Source organism: Natator depressus, chromosome 7 (assembly GCF_965152275.1).
Source record: "Natator depressus isolate rNatDep1 chromosome 7, rNatDep2.hap1, whole genome shotgun sequence".
Lineage (NCBI taxonomy): Eukaryota > Metazoa > Chordata > Testudines > Cheloniidae > Natator > Natator depressus.
In genome coordinates, this window is record NC_134240.1 from 94465283 (window position 1) to 94480501 (window position 15219).

Here is a 15219-nt window from a genome sequence, read left to right on the forward strand (position 1 = left end):
GGTTGTACCACTTGAACTATACCAGTATAGCTAAAGTGAAACAATTTGTGTGTGTGTAGACAAGCCCTTAGTAATGTCTGAAAGCTATCATCTTAAGGCTGCTTGGTGGCCTGTGTTGGAATGAGCTGGTATCCTTAGTGTAACGGAATTTCACAGTGAAATAACATTTGTTCACTTCCAAAAACGGCTTTTGATTTACAAGAAAATTGTTAAGGGAAGAACAAAGTATAGTTTGCTTCCTCTGGTCCCAGTCCAACCCCCACGAAAATGTTTGGTTTTGCTGCTGCTTTTTTTGCCAGATTCCCCAGTGAAGGGACTATTTTTGCAGAGCTGTGTTACAGACTGTGAAAGCTTGAAGCCAAATATTATATTTTTTTGCATCTCCAACTAAAATACTTAGCCAAATGTTGTAGAAGAATTGGCTGTTACCCTGAGATACTGAGTCTTTTCTCTCAAGTTCAACATAAATCTTCTGTTGCCATGAGAGGGGGAGCAATTGTCATGTAACAGCATGAAAGTAGAAATCAGAAGTCCTGGGTTCTGTTCTGGTTCTGCTACAGACTTGCTATACAGCCTGGGACAAGTCACATAAGCCCTGATTCATCAAAGCATTTAAGCATGTGCTTCAATTTCCTTGTGTAAAATGGGAATTCTATACCTACTGCACTTCACTGGGGTGCAGTGAGTTAATTCATGCATGTCAAGTCCTTTGAAATCCTCATGCAGAAAGCACTACAGAAGTGGCAAATAGTGTTATTAATTATAATGTTATTACTGTGGTTAAATTGATCCTATAGTGCTTTATTTAAGACTGAAGCAAGATAAATTATGAACTCCCTCAGAAATAGATTTTATAAGAGTTCAAATAAACCCTTAACTGCTCCACACTCAACTAAATTAAAATGATTTTCAACCAATTTATTAGACCCTTTAGTAAATGTCATCACTAAGATTTTCAAAAATTAAAAAAATACCCAGGTTTTCTCTGCAGCTTTAATTTCCTTCTAACTCTCACTTCTGTCGAATGTATACCAAGTCTACTGATGTTACTAAGCAACGCCAACATTACCAAATAATAGAAAACATAACATATAATGATGCTATAATATTGACTCTGTATCATGGGGTTAATTTTTTAATTATGTACCATAAAGCTAATAGGAATGTGCTGAGATTCAGGAAGTGCATGATGCTGCAATTTAAAATCTATTGTTTTCATTATACAAAACAGCTCATATTGTCTTCTAAAAATGTGCATTTAATTGCATAAAGACAGCAAAATACAAAAATTATTGAAATAAAGTATTCCAATTTAAATCCTTTAAATCCTGTTTAAATCCTTTTTACATTTATGTAGCAATTATAGCCTAACCACAGGATCTAACATCATAGAGCTTCATCAAAATCAATCAAATTTCTTAGACTGAACCTGGAATGTTGTTGTGATGGAATTGCTCCCAAAGGCAATTTTGATCTATTTAGACATCAGTTTTACAGCATATTCTGAATTAGATTATCCCTGGTAATATTTTCAAGGTAATGTTTTATTCTGGCAATAAATCTAAGAAATTTCCATCATGTAAAATAATAAATGAATTGTAAACTAGCTAAACTGAAGTATTTGTTTGTACTCAAAAACATTATTAATACGGTTAGAAAGTGCAGAACCAGTTTTGTTTGAGTATGTAATTGTAACAACTCTTGATCTCAAACAATAGGCAAACCAGACCCTGAGAAGCCTTTGGTGTGGACCTGCTAAAAGGGGTACAAGCTTTCTATACTACTGATCATTTATTTGTCTTTCAATTTCTGGACTCCCTTGAATCACAATACACGTGACTGAACCGATGAGTGAATGAAACCAGATCTGTCACTTACTCATGGTATAAAGAAGTAACTAGATTAAATAAATAAATAAATAAAACATTGAGTGGGGACAATTTGGGCTTCTCTGTGCCTGTGGCCAGAGCTGGGGTGAACCTAACCAGGATTCAGATTCTAACGATCACTTGATAATTACCTGTTCTGTTCATTCCCTCTGGGGCACCTGGCATTGACCACTATCAGAAGACAGAAAGAAAAGGAGTACTTGTGGCACCTTAGAGACTAACCAATTTATTTGAGCATAAGCTTTCGTGAGCTACAGCTCACAAGTGAGTGTAGCTCACGAAAGCTTATGCTCAAATAAATTGGTTAGTCTCTAAGGTGCCACAAGTACTCCTTTTCTTTTTGCAAATACAGACTAACACGGCTGCTACTCTGAAACCTATCAGAAGACAGGATACTAGACTAGATGGACCTTTGGTCTGACCCAGTATGACCGTTCTTATGATCTGTCTACTTTACAAAACTATCTCCAATCTAAAACACTTTTCTAGGTTCTTAGAAACAGACTGGAACCAAGCAGCAAAACTAGGTCAAATGAGAAAAACTTTCAAAAAGTTGTTTAGGGCTCTAACTTAGCTGGTCTCAAGGGCCGTTTCCAGAAAAGTTTCCAAAACATGTTCCCCAGCCACACAAGATGCTGGTTGAACCATGTTACCTGACATAATTTTTAGGAACCAATCTGTTAACTGTTTCAAGATTGGGGATTTTTTTTCAGTATAAATTGCATCATCATTTATTAGTTAATTTTTGTTTATGGTAACACTCCAATGTATTCAAGAAAGGACGGTCCCTGTTCTACGGAGCTCAGAGTCTAAGGATGTACAGACATGTAGACAGAGGTTGAGGAAAGGAAATCAATATGGATTTTCTTTTAAAACACAAGTCAACTGCTATTCTGTATGAGTGTTTTATACTGCCCTCATCACTGTAGTATATGAATGCCTTCCAGTAGCAGTAGTAAGCGATGTAACTAACAACTGAAACCTTTTGATTCACTCTAGGCAGGATGGCAAAAGTAGGTCTTTTAAGGGGGACTTAAACATGGACAGGGTTGGGGACTTGTAATTGGAGTCATGCCATGCATGAGAGACCATGTGGAAGAAGGCATGGAGACGATGATTCAAGAAGCTGAAACGTAGGGGATGGAGAATGGCAACACTGCGTGGAGCAGAGGGAGCTAGGGCAACATGAAGCTCAGCAAGTGAGTATAAGTAGGAAGGGGAAGAGTTATAAAGAACGCTGAATGTGGTGCAAAGAAGCTTAAATTTGATGCTATAGCAGATGTGAAAGCCAAAGGAGGGATTTGAAGAGGGTAATAGCATGATCAAATCAGCAGGTAAAGAAGATGGCTTTAGCTGGTGGATTTTTTAAAGTGGCTAAAGGGGGCAATGTGTGTTTTTGGGAGGCCACAGAGGAGGCAATAGTCCATGTGGGATATAATGATGGCCTGATGAAGGTATTTGGTTGTGAGGCTGATAAGAAAAAAATAGACTGGACACACTGAGCATCTTTTCATACTTTATTCATATTCTAACACTTATAACATTCTTTGAAGGTGAGCCAAATAGCTCTGGCAAATACTATTTTTAAGTGTTCAGAGTTCCCAGATACATAGCATAAGGGCTTAATTGTGCTCTAAATTAAGACATGACCCATGGTAGGGGATGATGTGGACGTTACCCCAGCAGTGGTTTCTAAAGGATTTCACTACAGGCAGGAATAGGGATTCCAAAGTTAGGAGAGTACAGCTCCTGCACCACTCTGAAGTCTTGGAAAGGGTTAATTTATGCTGTTTCTTTTGCCTTGTGTTGTACCAATCCTGCTGACTTTGTGGAAGACTGGTTGGGTCGTAGACCCTCTCTAATCTTTTGAGGAGTCCAGCTTCGCAACCATGATCGACTTGGCAGTCCTTGTGCTGAGAGGAATCATGATTGTGCTAGGCCGTGTGTATGAGTTAAGAAGGACATTCCTTGCACCCTACCCTTCCTGCCACAGGACTACCCAATGCAGAGTCCAAACAAAGTAGAGTTCTTCACATATGTAAATGTATTTGGAATCTTTAAGAGAAAATACCTGATGCCACATAGCTGAGCACATACACTGGTAATCTATTGTGAGTGACTGCCTGTGATGTCTTGGCAATAGTGCAAAACTCTTTTAGGGCACATGATACTTTCCCCAGGCAATTAAAAATAGATTTAGACTTCTTATAGTGAAGAAATCACTAAGGAGAGAGTCAGCAGCTATGGTTATTGCCATGGTCCTGCACTGTATGTTCTAGAACATAAATTAAGGTGGTTTCAGATACTGTTGTGGCTGCTGCTGCATTAACTTGGGCAGAAAATCTTGCCAGAACAGTCTCATGTTACTTTACTAGTTCCAGACACACGTGTTCTCTTCCCCAGCCCTGGTCAAACCCTTCACAACCTTACTCCTTCAACAAGCTACACAAAGGTTATAGGATGTTGGAATGTGTTTTGTTCTGCAGAAAGACACATCCAATTGCTTTACTTAGGGTGGATTAGATTAGAGATGACAATTCACAGCATCTTTAAGGGTTATGAAGCAGATTCTCATCCCCAGCTCTGCCTGCTTGCTAAAATAAAGCACCCAGAAAGAAAATGCAATCTAAGCACTTTCTAAGGGGAAGCTCCAGGTGACTTAGCCATACTCCCAACGTAGCAATAATGGCTAAGAGACAGGGGATGTGGCCAGAATACTGCTGCATTCTAGTGCTTCAAACAGGGCTTTCCCTAGCCATTTTGGTGCCCTATGCAGCCCCAGGCCTCCACGGGGGTTGGGGCAGGCTGGCCAGGTCGCTACACTTACCACCGCCAGTGAGTGCAAGGCAGCTCAACCCCTGCTGCAGTCCTCAGGGGAAGGGCGGGAGTGGGGGCGGGGCTGGGGCGGAGCAGGGGCGGGAGTGGGGGCGGGGCTGGGGCGGAGCAGGGGCGGGAGTGGGGGCAGGGCTGGGGCAGAGCAGGGACGGGAAGAGGCGGGGCTGGGGCAGAGCAGGGGCTGGAGCAGCACGCAGGTGCCCCAAATTTCCTGGTGCCCTACGCAGCTGCATATTTTGCAAATGGGTAGAGACGGCCCTGGGTTCGAAGCTGCTGGAAGTAACTGTTGCAACTATGAGCAATTTAGATCAGTCCCGAGGCTCCAGGTTACACCTTGGCCAGCCCCACGATAAGGGGAAGCATAAACATAACCTAAAGCCCTTGGGGATGGTTGATTGTGGCATGCAGGGCCCTGATCTCAGCATCCCAGTCAGAAGCCTAGCTCTCTGGGGAGCATTTCTCATGCTAAATCACCTAGCTATGAAGAAAAGGAGTACTTGTGGCACCTTAGAGACTAACCAATTTATTTGAGCATAAGCTTTCGTGAGCTACAGCTCACTTCATCGCATCCGATGAAGTGAGCTGTAGCTCACGAAAGCTTATGCTCAAATAAATTGGTTAGTCTCTAAGGTGCCACAAGTACTCCTTTTCTTTTTGCGAATACAGACTAACACGGCTGTTACTCTGAAACCTAGCTATGAAGGATGCTTGTCCCACCTAACAACATTTAAACCAAAGGTGGCAGATGGACATGCAGGTAGAAAAAATGGCAGTTAATTGCAAAACTGTCACAAGAAATAGATGCCCTAAGTACAGCAGCTGTGAAATCACAGAATTCAAAGGGCCCTGTGCATAATACTACATTGCAAAGAATGGAACCTGTTTGTGTTCAGCTTAATGATTGAAGTACAGGGTCCTATATGACTATTGTGACTAGAAATGCTATGACAGATGTACAACACAGATTGTTGCCTGATTGTAGTAGAAGACTTCGGGCCAGACTCTGAGCTCTGTTACACTGGTTTAAATCCAAAGTAACGCCATTGAAGTCATAGTTATTCCAGACTTACTCCCATGTAGCTGAGATCATTAGCTAGCCATTTTTTTTGCAAAACCTTTTCCCTGTTTCTGATGTTTTTTAACCAGCTTACAGTTTTCTCCACAAATGAAAATTCACAAATGAAAATACAGATTGTGGATGCAGTACAGCAGAATTAAGCTTTAGGTGTTCTCACCTGAGTTTGCTGGAAAAACCTGTGTATCAAAACAGATGTAATAACTCTGAACTCTGTTCCATTTAAACATTAAATATTTCATATAAAAATAAGCACTGCCCTGAGTATTATCTATTTGCAGATGTCACTTGGGACTTTATTTTCTGGTAGCATTTATGTAATAAATGAGCGATCATCATTAGTAAAAAGAAAATGTAGATATGTTTGAATGTTTCCCAAAATTTGTTTTAGAACTCTCAGCATATGACTAAAATAGCCCAGATTTCAATTTACTCTGAATTTTTCTGGAATGGCAAATCCAGATAGTCAACTGTTTTTTCTCTTTTGTAATGATTTGCCTTTACATAGTGTTAATTAGCACTTTGTGAACCTATCTGCATGCTTTTCTCCATGTTTTCTTTTAAAGTCAACTCAGTGAATGAAAATGCAAAATATTTGGATATTTTGGCCTTTTAAAAAAAAATCCACTTATTTCCATTTCAAAGTTTAGTTTGTTTGTTTGTTTTGTTTTTCCTTTTTCAACATAAACTTCATGCAGCATACCGTGATGATTCTCTCCATGACAGCATGGCATTCTCTGTGCACTCTTGTTCATGTGATTGGAACCTAGTCAGCTCTTACCTATTGCTGTCTTATCATTTGTCTCACACCTTCAGAGGTACAATTGCAACCTGACCTGCTGAAATTGAAAATGTAACCTTCCCAAAATAACAGATGAGGGATTCTTTGAGCTGACATTTGGGCCTGAGTCTGGGAATCTGTGACCTAAAGCATGAGAAACATCTAAACTACCAGCTTACTATACTTATGGCTGCTGTAGCCTCCTAAGAGGCTTGAACTTCACTGTATATGTTAACTCTAATGATCATAGAGGTTGTAAATAATAGGACAAATGAACAACAGACTGCACCTAACTGTCCTTAATGTGACTCCTTGACAGTTTAACCTCATTTTTAGGTTTGTTTCCACATTTTGAATCAAAATAACTGCAAGACCAAACAAAACAAATCTCTCAGGGCTTGGGCACAATAAATAAACAGCCTGTGTAACAGTTCATCTACAGTGTTTTGTTCTTATATCTGCAAAATTTAAAGAGCTAAGTAAGTGTTCATTATGTGTTGGTTCCATGCCTAGCACAGTGGTTTCCCAATCTTGGCCAAAGCTTCTGGGAACACCATAACATGAAGAAATAATATATAATAGGCAGACTCTGTTTTAAATCAAGGCTGGGATTTTTCAGTGGAGCCTTTGAGAGATAGAAGGACAACTCTCATTGTAATTAATTGAAAACCCCGTCCTATGGACCCTAGTTCTGCATCTGAATATGTGTGCGGAGAAGTTCACTTGTGCATGTCTATTCGCAGAATCGGGATTCTGGATGTTACAGCATGAACCATAGCATTCGTGTTTTAATTCACCAAAGTTGGTGGCGATTTGAACAATTTTTTTTAAAAAAAAACAACAGTTTGTTGTTTCTATGTTGCTGTATATCAGTATAATTTTTCTTGATAAGTAAGTTTTCACTTTTCCAGCCTATTTCATTCTTCATAAGGTTTACCCGAAAAAGAAAAAATATTAAGTGCATTTCAATAACACATTAAATATCCTAACAATGTTTTTGTAAAGAATATCAGAAAACAATAATGTTATACATTAATTATTCAAATAGGTAATCGACTGATTATGCAAACTAAGAGACTACCACTGATAAACCTCTTAAATTGCCTTTCTTTGCTGACATACGAGTAGAAATCTTTTCCACTGGAGCTAAATGAAAAGCATAAGAAAACCTCATTTGGGGGTCTCAAATAAAAAGGTCAGATGTAAGCAAGAGCATAGGATAATTTAAATATGAGCTTAATTTTTCATGAGAAGCAATATTCTCACTGGCGAAAAATATATATAGAAATATCCACTATCCTAATCAGTAAGTGTCCTTATGAGTCTCAGATCCCTTCCTTACTTGGATAAAGAGTTCTGATGTGTTTTCTGATGAATGCCTTCAGCCTTATCATATCAGGCACATCCAGGCTGTAAGTCTTCTAACTCAGAATGTGGTGGAAGTAGTGAAAACAGCCTGATATTTTGGTGAATGACTGCCCAGTTCATGGATGCACAGGCCATGACTCCTCCCCTGGCTTGCTAACAAAGCCCACCTGGGTTCTGATGGACTCACGGCGTAACTAAATTCCACAGTACGCTGGGTGTTTGTGGAGTCTCTCTGTAGACCAACCTCCTCCTGTGCAGTGGAGTATGGGATTTCTGCTACACTCCTTGCCTGCAGTGCCTGTAGGCAGGAAGTCAGAAGAAAGCAGTATTTCATCTTTTATACCTAATTCTAAAGGCAAGATTAGGCCTAGCTATTACAGGGTGGATTTGCATTCTAATCACATTTTCATTTATAATTACTGTAATTCTTTTAATGTGTTCTTGTTCCCACTACATCTTTAAACAAAAAATGGTATTTAAGGTTTATTGACTTCATGGTGCTTCTGTGTTTGCGGTGGCTTTCATAAAAAGGGGATTTTTTAAAATACTTTTTTTATAATTGTCCTTAAATCTGATTCATAACACTGTGCAAACCATTTAGAAATATCAAGAGCCACAGAGGTAGAACTGTGTTGGAAATTCTTAGACTGTAGCATCTGACTTGCATTCAAATCCTATGGCCAAAATTTTCACAGAGCGCCACTGTTTTTAGGTACCTCAATTTTGGGAGCTCTACATAGGGTGCTTTCAGCTGGCTTTTCAAAAGACCTGTGCACCTGCCACTTCCATTGCAGTTTTAGGTGCTCAGCACATCTGAATATTAGGTCCAAAGTTTCTCAAGATGGACACCCAAAAAATAGTAGCCATTTTTGAATATGTGGCGGCAAATTACTCCTGCTGTGAATATATACATTCTGCCATAGTGTCCTAATATAAAAACTTGCATTTGGTGTCCCTTGTGTTGTTTTTGAGAATTTAAAATAAATCTTGAATGAAAAACTCATAATAAAATGGTGATGTGTATGAACCCTTTAAACAGAAGTTTTCTCTCAACTGGTAAAACTATAACACTATTTAGTCTAGCTGTGATTAGAGAGGCATTCTGCTTTGGACTTTTTTCTTGGGTTTGATTTGGCTTACAATTTCAGACTGGATTTAAAGATTGGATTTTTCTAGTATTTAAATATGTCCATATGTGCATATATTTGTGTATCTATTGCTCCTTTTGAATAGGCTGCTGCCCCTGGGGTCTTCCGCCGGGAGCTCTGGTGGATAGTCTTTAATGTGGATAGTCTTGAGTGAAGTTAGTTCCACAACAGGTGGCACTGTTTATAAGTAAAATTAAAGTTTTAGATATACTCCGTCAGTCCAAAAATCTTGCTGATGAATGCTGCCTATAATTTAGAGCCTGATCAAATTCCCACTAGAGTCAATGGGAGTCTTTCCATTGACTTCCAAGGCAGTTGGATTTGGCCCTTTAATTATTAGATTTAGAATCGTCATTTAGTAAATCTACTGCTTTACTTATACAGTATTAGAATCTACCATAAAATTTTGACAATATTACTGTGATAACTTAAGCCTGTAAGCTGCCAATAACTCATACTAAACAATTACCAAAAGGAATATAATAGAGGGAAGCTGTGAATCCTCTTCAGAGCCATGACTAATAGAAAGTGTCTGCTTTCTTTGAGGTACTATGTAAGAGAGGTTATTAATGAACTAATGTGATGAATGTTCAGAAAAAGCACAACAATCACTGAAACTAGAATCTGAAAAAGGAGCGATAGTTGCAATAACTGAGACCATTTTAAAAATCGAAGAATGAGATAGAGGTTTAAAATAGAATCTAAATAGGTAGTTCTTGTTTTAAGTGACTGTTGCTTCATTGTATAAGATAACTTCACCATTTATAGCCAGAGCTTGTCAAATGAACTAGTTTTCACACTCCATTTTATTAGGATAAAAAATAAATCATGTTAATAAAAATATGGTGTATATAATACACATGCTTATTACCAATTAAAATCTTCTAGCTGCCCAGAAATAGGGCAAAATCCTGAAGTCCTTCCCAAGGAAATTTTGCCTGAGTAAGGCCTTAAGGGATTGGAACATCCAGTCCAGTGTGCTCAAGCATAGTTATCCTGGTGCAGATGTTGTATTTCTCTAAATTATTTTTTATCAGTGGTTCTGTGATGCCAGCTCTGTTATAGCTAAGTTTCCAAATAGTATATAGAGGGGCCTCACACAAAGTCCATTTTAAATATTAGTAAAACCATATGAATTTTGTCTATATTCTGTATATATCCCTTTCCAATCCCCAGGAGTCCTGTTCCATCTAGCTGGGACCTGCATCCCATTTAGCAATCTGGGAGGGTGGGATAGTTGCAACTGTCAGATTGAGAACCCCTGCTCTCTTTTAATATCTGGTTTTCTTCTGTTTGAGGATGAATTAATAGTAAATAGAGCCCAGACCATCCAAACTTGCCCCCTGCTCCCCTCTCCCACCTACCAGACAAAAACTTTTAGAATCCCCTGAATTGTATTCTAGGTATCTCTTGGAGACAACCTTTAGCCTCTCCTTGGAGAGATTAATGTTCTCTGCTCTAATTCTAAAGCTCTGACCTTGCAGCAACTACCCCAGCTACACATGTGTGCATGCACACACCACAGGTCTTTGAGCTTCCGCAACTAATCCACCCAGACTAGTTTATCCTCTCACTCCACATTCAGTTGATGCAGACTCCATTTCTCTTGCTCTGATGCATTGTTGTGTCTGTCTGTCTCCTTACTGATTGGATCCCAAGGATTTTGCCTTATTTCACTCTCCTCTTGCTAGACACATCCTTTCTGTGCTACAAGTCAAGGCTCTCAACCCATAGCCCATTGGAGACAGAATTAAAGCATCAACTAAATGACACTTGCTAGTTAGATTCTAGCAGTGAATTTGGGGAGATGAATTGATACTCCAAAATGTCATGGAATCATTATTAATGGCTAGGGCTGTCGATTAATTGCAGTTACCCCAAAAAAGTTAATGGCTATTAATCGCAGTTTTAATTGCACTGTTAAACAATAGAATACCAATTGAAAATTATTAAATATTTTGGGTTTTTTTTACATTTTCAAATATATTGATTTCATTTACAACACAGAATACAAAGTGTATAGTACTCACTTTATATTATTTTTATTACAAATATTTGCACTGTAAAAATGATAAACAAAAGAAATAGTATTTTTCAATTCACCTCATATAAGTACTGTAGTGCAAGCTCTTTATCATGAAAGCACAACTTACAAATATAGATTGTTTTGTTTTTGAGTGCAGTTATGTAAAAAATATAATGTAAAACTTTAGAGCCTACAAGTCCACTCAGTCCAACTTCTTGTTCAGCCAATCACTAAGAGAAACAAGTTTGTTTACATTTACGGGAGATAATGCTGCCTGCTTCTTATTTACAATGTCACCTGAAAGTGAGAACAGATGTTTGCTTGGCAGTTTTGTAGCCAGCAATGCAAGGTATTTACGTGCCAGATATGCTATACATTTGTATGCCCCTTCATGCTTCGGCCACCATTCCAGAGGACATGCTTCATTTTTTTAATCGTGGGATTAATCACGATTAATTTATTTAATTGCTTGACAGCCCTATTAATGGCATGTCCTAAATATCATTTCCTTCCTTTTACTTCTTGCTAGCAAGGAAAATAGAACCAGGTAGAGCCTCCTCTTCTTTCTTCATAGCCTAGTCCAGTGTTTTGAGTTGGCAAATGTTCTCACTGATGTAGTATCCACCATTAATTACAGCACTGAGCAAGAAAATGTCAATTCACCATTTTACTCTCCTGAAACAGAGTGGCGGGGGTGTGGAGGGAGAGGAAGTAAACTGCTTTAGATAACTTTTTTGCATGGTACTAATTACAGAGGAGAAGTCAGACTTCATCTATGATGCATTCATGCATATACACAGAGATAATGATTAGTCTTATTTTATTTTGCAGATGCTTCAGAAAGTTGTTCGCTCGCCCCCAGTTCTGTCAACCAGCTCCTCAAGAGGGGAATCGCCTATTATTTCACCAGCCAAGCTTAACGGCATTTTGAACTAATTATTCTCCACATGGCCTTCTTCCTGGTGTCTGCTTATCTTTTGCTGACTCACACTCAGGGTGCTCCTGTTGAGAATGGGGCACTGCTGGAGACACTGAAGTCGCAAGTAGGATTTTTCAATAATAAAAGTGAACACTATTCTGCACAGGTGAGACCTCCTGGCACAAACCGACGAATACCTCAGACGATCATTATAGGAGTTCGAAAAGGAGGGACCAGGGCCTTATTGGAAATGTTGGATATTCATCCTAATATTGTGGTAGCAACTACAGAAGTCCACTTCTTTGACTGGGATGAGAATTATGTTAAAGGAATAGACTGGTATAGGAGTCTGATGCCATTTTCTTATGAAAATCAAATTACTATTGAGAAAACACCAGGCTATTTTACCTCACCACAGGCTCCAGAAAGAATTCATGACATGAATAGCTCTATTAAATTGCTCCTCATTCTAAGAGACCCCACTGAGAGAGTAATATCTGATTATACCCAAGTATATTACAACAGACTAGAAAGCCACAAGCGTGTTCAGCCCTTTGAAGAAATTGTTATTAAAAATGGAGCACTTAATACCAAATATAAAGCTATTCAGAGAAGTCTCTATGATATCCATATGGAAAAGTGGCTTAAGCATTTCAACTTAGATCAGATTCACATAGTGGATGGCAATACTTTAATCAAGGACCCTCTTCCTGAGTTACAAAAAGTGGAAACATTTCTTAATCTTCCTTCCAGAATTATGTCTTCAAATTTTTATTTTAACCAAACCAAGGGGTTCTATTGCATTAGAAGTGATGGAAGAGAGAGATGTTTACATGAATCCAAAGGGCGCCCCCACCCTGTTGTCAACAACACTGTTTTAGAGCAACTTTACTCTTACTTCAGAGAGCACAATGCAAAATTTTACAGAATGGTTAATCATTCGTTTGACTGGCATTAATACATTTGGAATAAATGTTTCTTAAAATGTCCTGAAATAAACTATTTTCAAAGTTACCTTTGTAAACTCTCTGGGGTTGCTCAGACTGAAAACGTCAGAAGTGGTTATATTGAAAACATAGCCTTCATTGGGGATAGTTGTCCATTAGCAGCACCCTTTAAACATGGGAGAAATAAGTTTGATATATTTGTGTATAACTACTGTGGGCCAGAATTTTATCTCAGTTTCACTGCTGCAAATCCATTAATTTCAGTGGAGTAACTTCAGATTTACACCTGTATGACTGAGATCAGAGTTGAGTCTCTTTGGAAAAATGAGACTGCTTTAAGCAGTATACAAAATGTAGATAGTTGAAATGGTATTGTTCAAACTGTTCTGTAATTTTTGTTGGTAGTATTTTTTTATATCATGCACCATGATAATGGCATTGATTTCTAGAACTTTCATACAGTAGAATAATGACATATATTAATACAGGGGACTCCAAAAGTGCTTCCTTTAAACAATTTAAAATCTGTGAAATTAGCTATTATTGTAAAGTACTTCCTACTTAAATAACTAACATATAATAAAGGGGCTCCAGTCCAACTATGGTTTTGAATACCTACCAGCTTGCTCTGTGTTGAAGCTCCTTCTATATAGAATGTTAGTATTAACACTTATTAATTGCGCGCAAAATCTTCAAACTGGTGGAGAAAATTAACTATTTGGAGAAACTTAAAATGTTGGGGTTCAGGATGCAAATAGACAAGGATCCAAAACACTCTTGGTTTACATAGCAATATTGATATGCTTAATAAAAAGTAAATCTGTAAACAGTCATTAGATGTCAGCAATTGTACAAATGTTTATTCAATTACATAAACTGTCACTTTCCTCTTGAATGGAAAACAATTTTTCATCAATACTGACTTATTGTTTGTATTTCTGTGACTAATTGTTCTACTGCTCTCTTAGATTTAGTTTATGTATCTAATTTGACACATTGTTTACTGAAAAAATATTAATTGCCTGCTCTCCAAAGCATGGAATAACTTTTTTTTGTAATTTCTATTTGCAGATCATGAGATGTACTCAGAGTTGAAAGTAATTTCATGTAACATGTATATAATATTGTATATCAGTCACAAGTTATATTCAAGATATCAAGTATGATTTACTCAGATTTTCTATAAAATCATGTCAATCCATATTCATGCATTAGGAATTGTTTGTTCATTATAATTTTGACAGCATCATGCTGGTCTTTTTTAGGTTCTAACCCTTCTCATGTGTATCAATACTGAAAAAGAAAACTTACTTTAATCATTCTGGCAAGAGTTATTTTTGCCAGTTACAGTTAGTCTGAGAAATGTACTAGCAGTTGCATTTGGTCTTAATGATCATAGTATGAAAAGTCTCTCTTAAGAATCACCCACCAGTGTACAAATAAGATCCTAGCGTGGGATTTTTAAAATACTTTCTATATTCATCAACAGGCTTGACTCCAGACAGGCAGGAGAGAAGAAGAAAATATAGTCTTCATGATTAGCTGGAATGTTGCTATTCAGGAACTCCAGTTTCACAGTGATACGTGGTGATTCAGCCACACAGGCAGAGGTGAAAGTAAGCCAGTACGGTACAGTATGGCATACCAGTAAGAAAGCCGGTACGCAGGGTTGCTGATGGGGGGGAGGAGGAGGGGAGAAGGGCGCAAAAGGGGCACCTTCCCCAGGGCCCAGCAATTTAAAAGGGCCCGGGGCTCCCGGCAGCAGCTGGAGCCCCTGGCCCTTTAAATCGCCACCGGAGCCCTGGGGCTCCCGGCCACCGCTACCCTGAGGCTCTGGCAGCAATTTAAAGGGGTTCCTGGCCGCTGCTATTGCTGCCAGTTCCCCCACTTCCACCCAAGGCCCCACCCCTTCTGGGGGCCCAGAGCCACGCTCCCCCCCCCCCCCCACACACACACACACCTTGCCCAGGATCCCGGCCGCCCTGCATACCAGTAAATCCATCCATCAAGTTACTTTCACCCCTACACACAGGTCACTTTGGTGTGAATGGGAGTTTTGCTACTCATCCAGTATTACTTTGAAATGTTATCCCTTAGTTGTTCCTAGTACTGTTAGTTTGTACCACACTGCAGCCTGTTCCCTAGCAATCACAAACCTCCACTCTATGAGACACATTGACTCAATAACAGCGGATGCCTTTCTGGAAGACATAGTTTAGTTATGATAGGTC

The 15219-nt window shown here is 38.8% G+C and overlaps 1 protein-coding gene across 3 annotated transcripts in view; it reads left to right on the top strand.

Moving 5' to 3' along the window:
- The window catches only part of LOC141991668 (heparan sulfate glucosamine 3-O-sulfotransferase 1-like), a 125300-nt gene that overhangs the window by 86489 nt on the left and 23592 nt on the right, over positions 1-15219 (top strand). The window contains exon 2 of one of the 3 annotated variants that reach the window (XR_012640425.1): positions 11954-14647. Coding sequence is in view for 1 of the 3 variants with exons in the window: in XM_074960005.1 (XP_074816106.1) it covers positions 12070-12999 (930 nt within the window). In the remaining 2 variants the exon portion in view is untranslated. Of the gene's footprint in view, positions 1-11953; positions 15181-15219 lie in introns of those variants that run through there. The other 2 variants (XR_012640426.1, XM_074960005.1) reach the window with 2 other exon arrangements.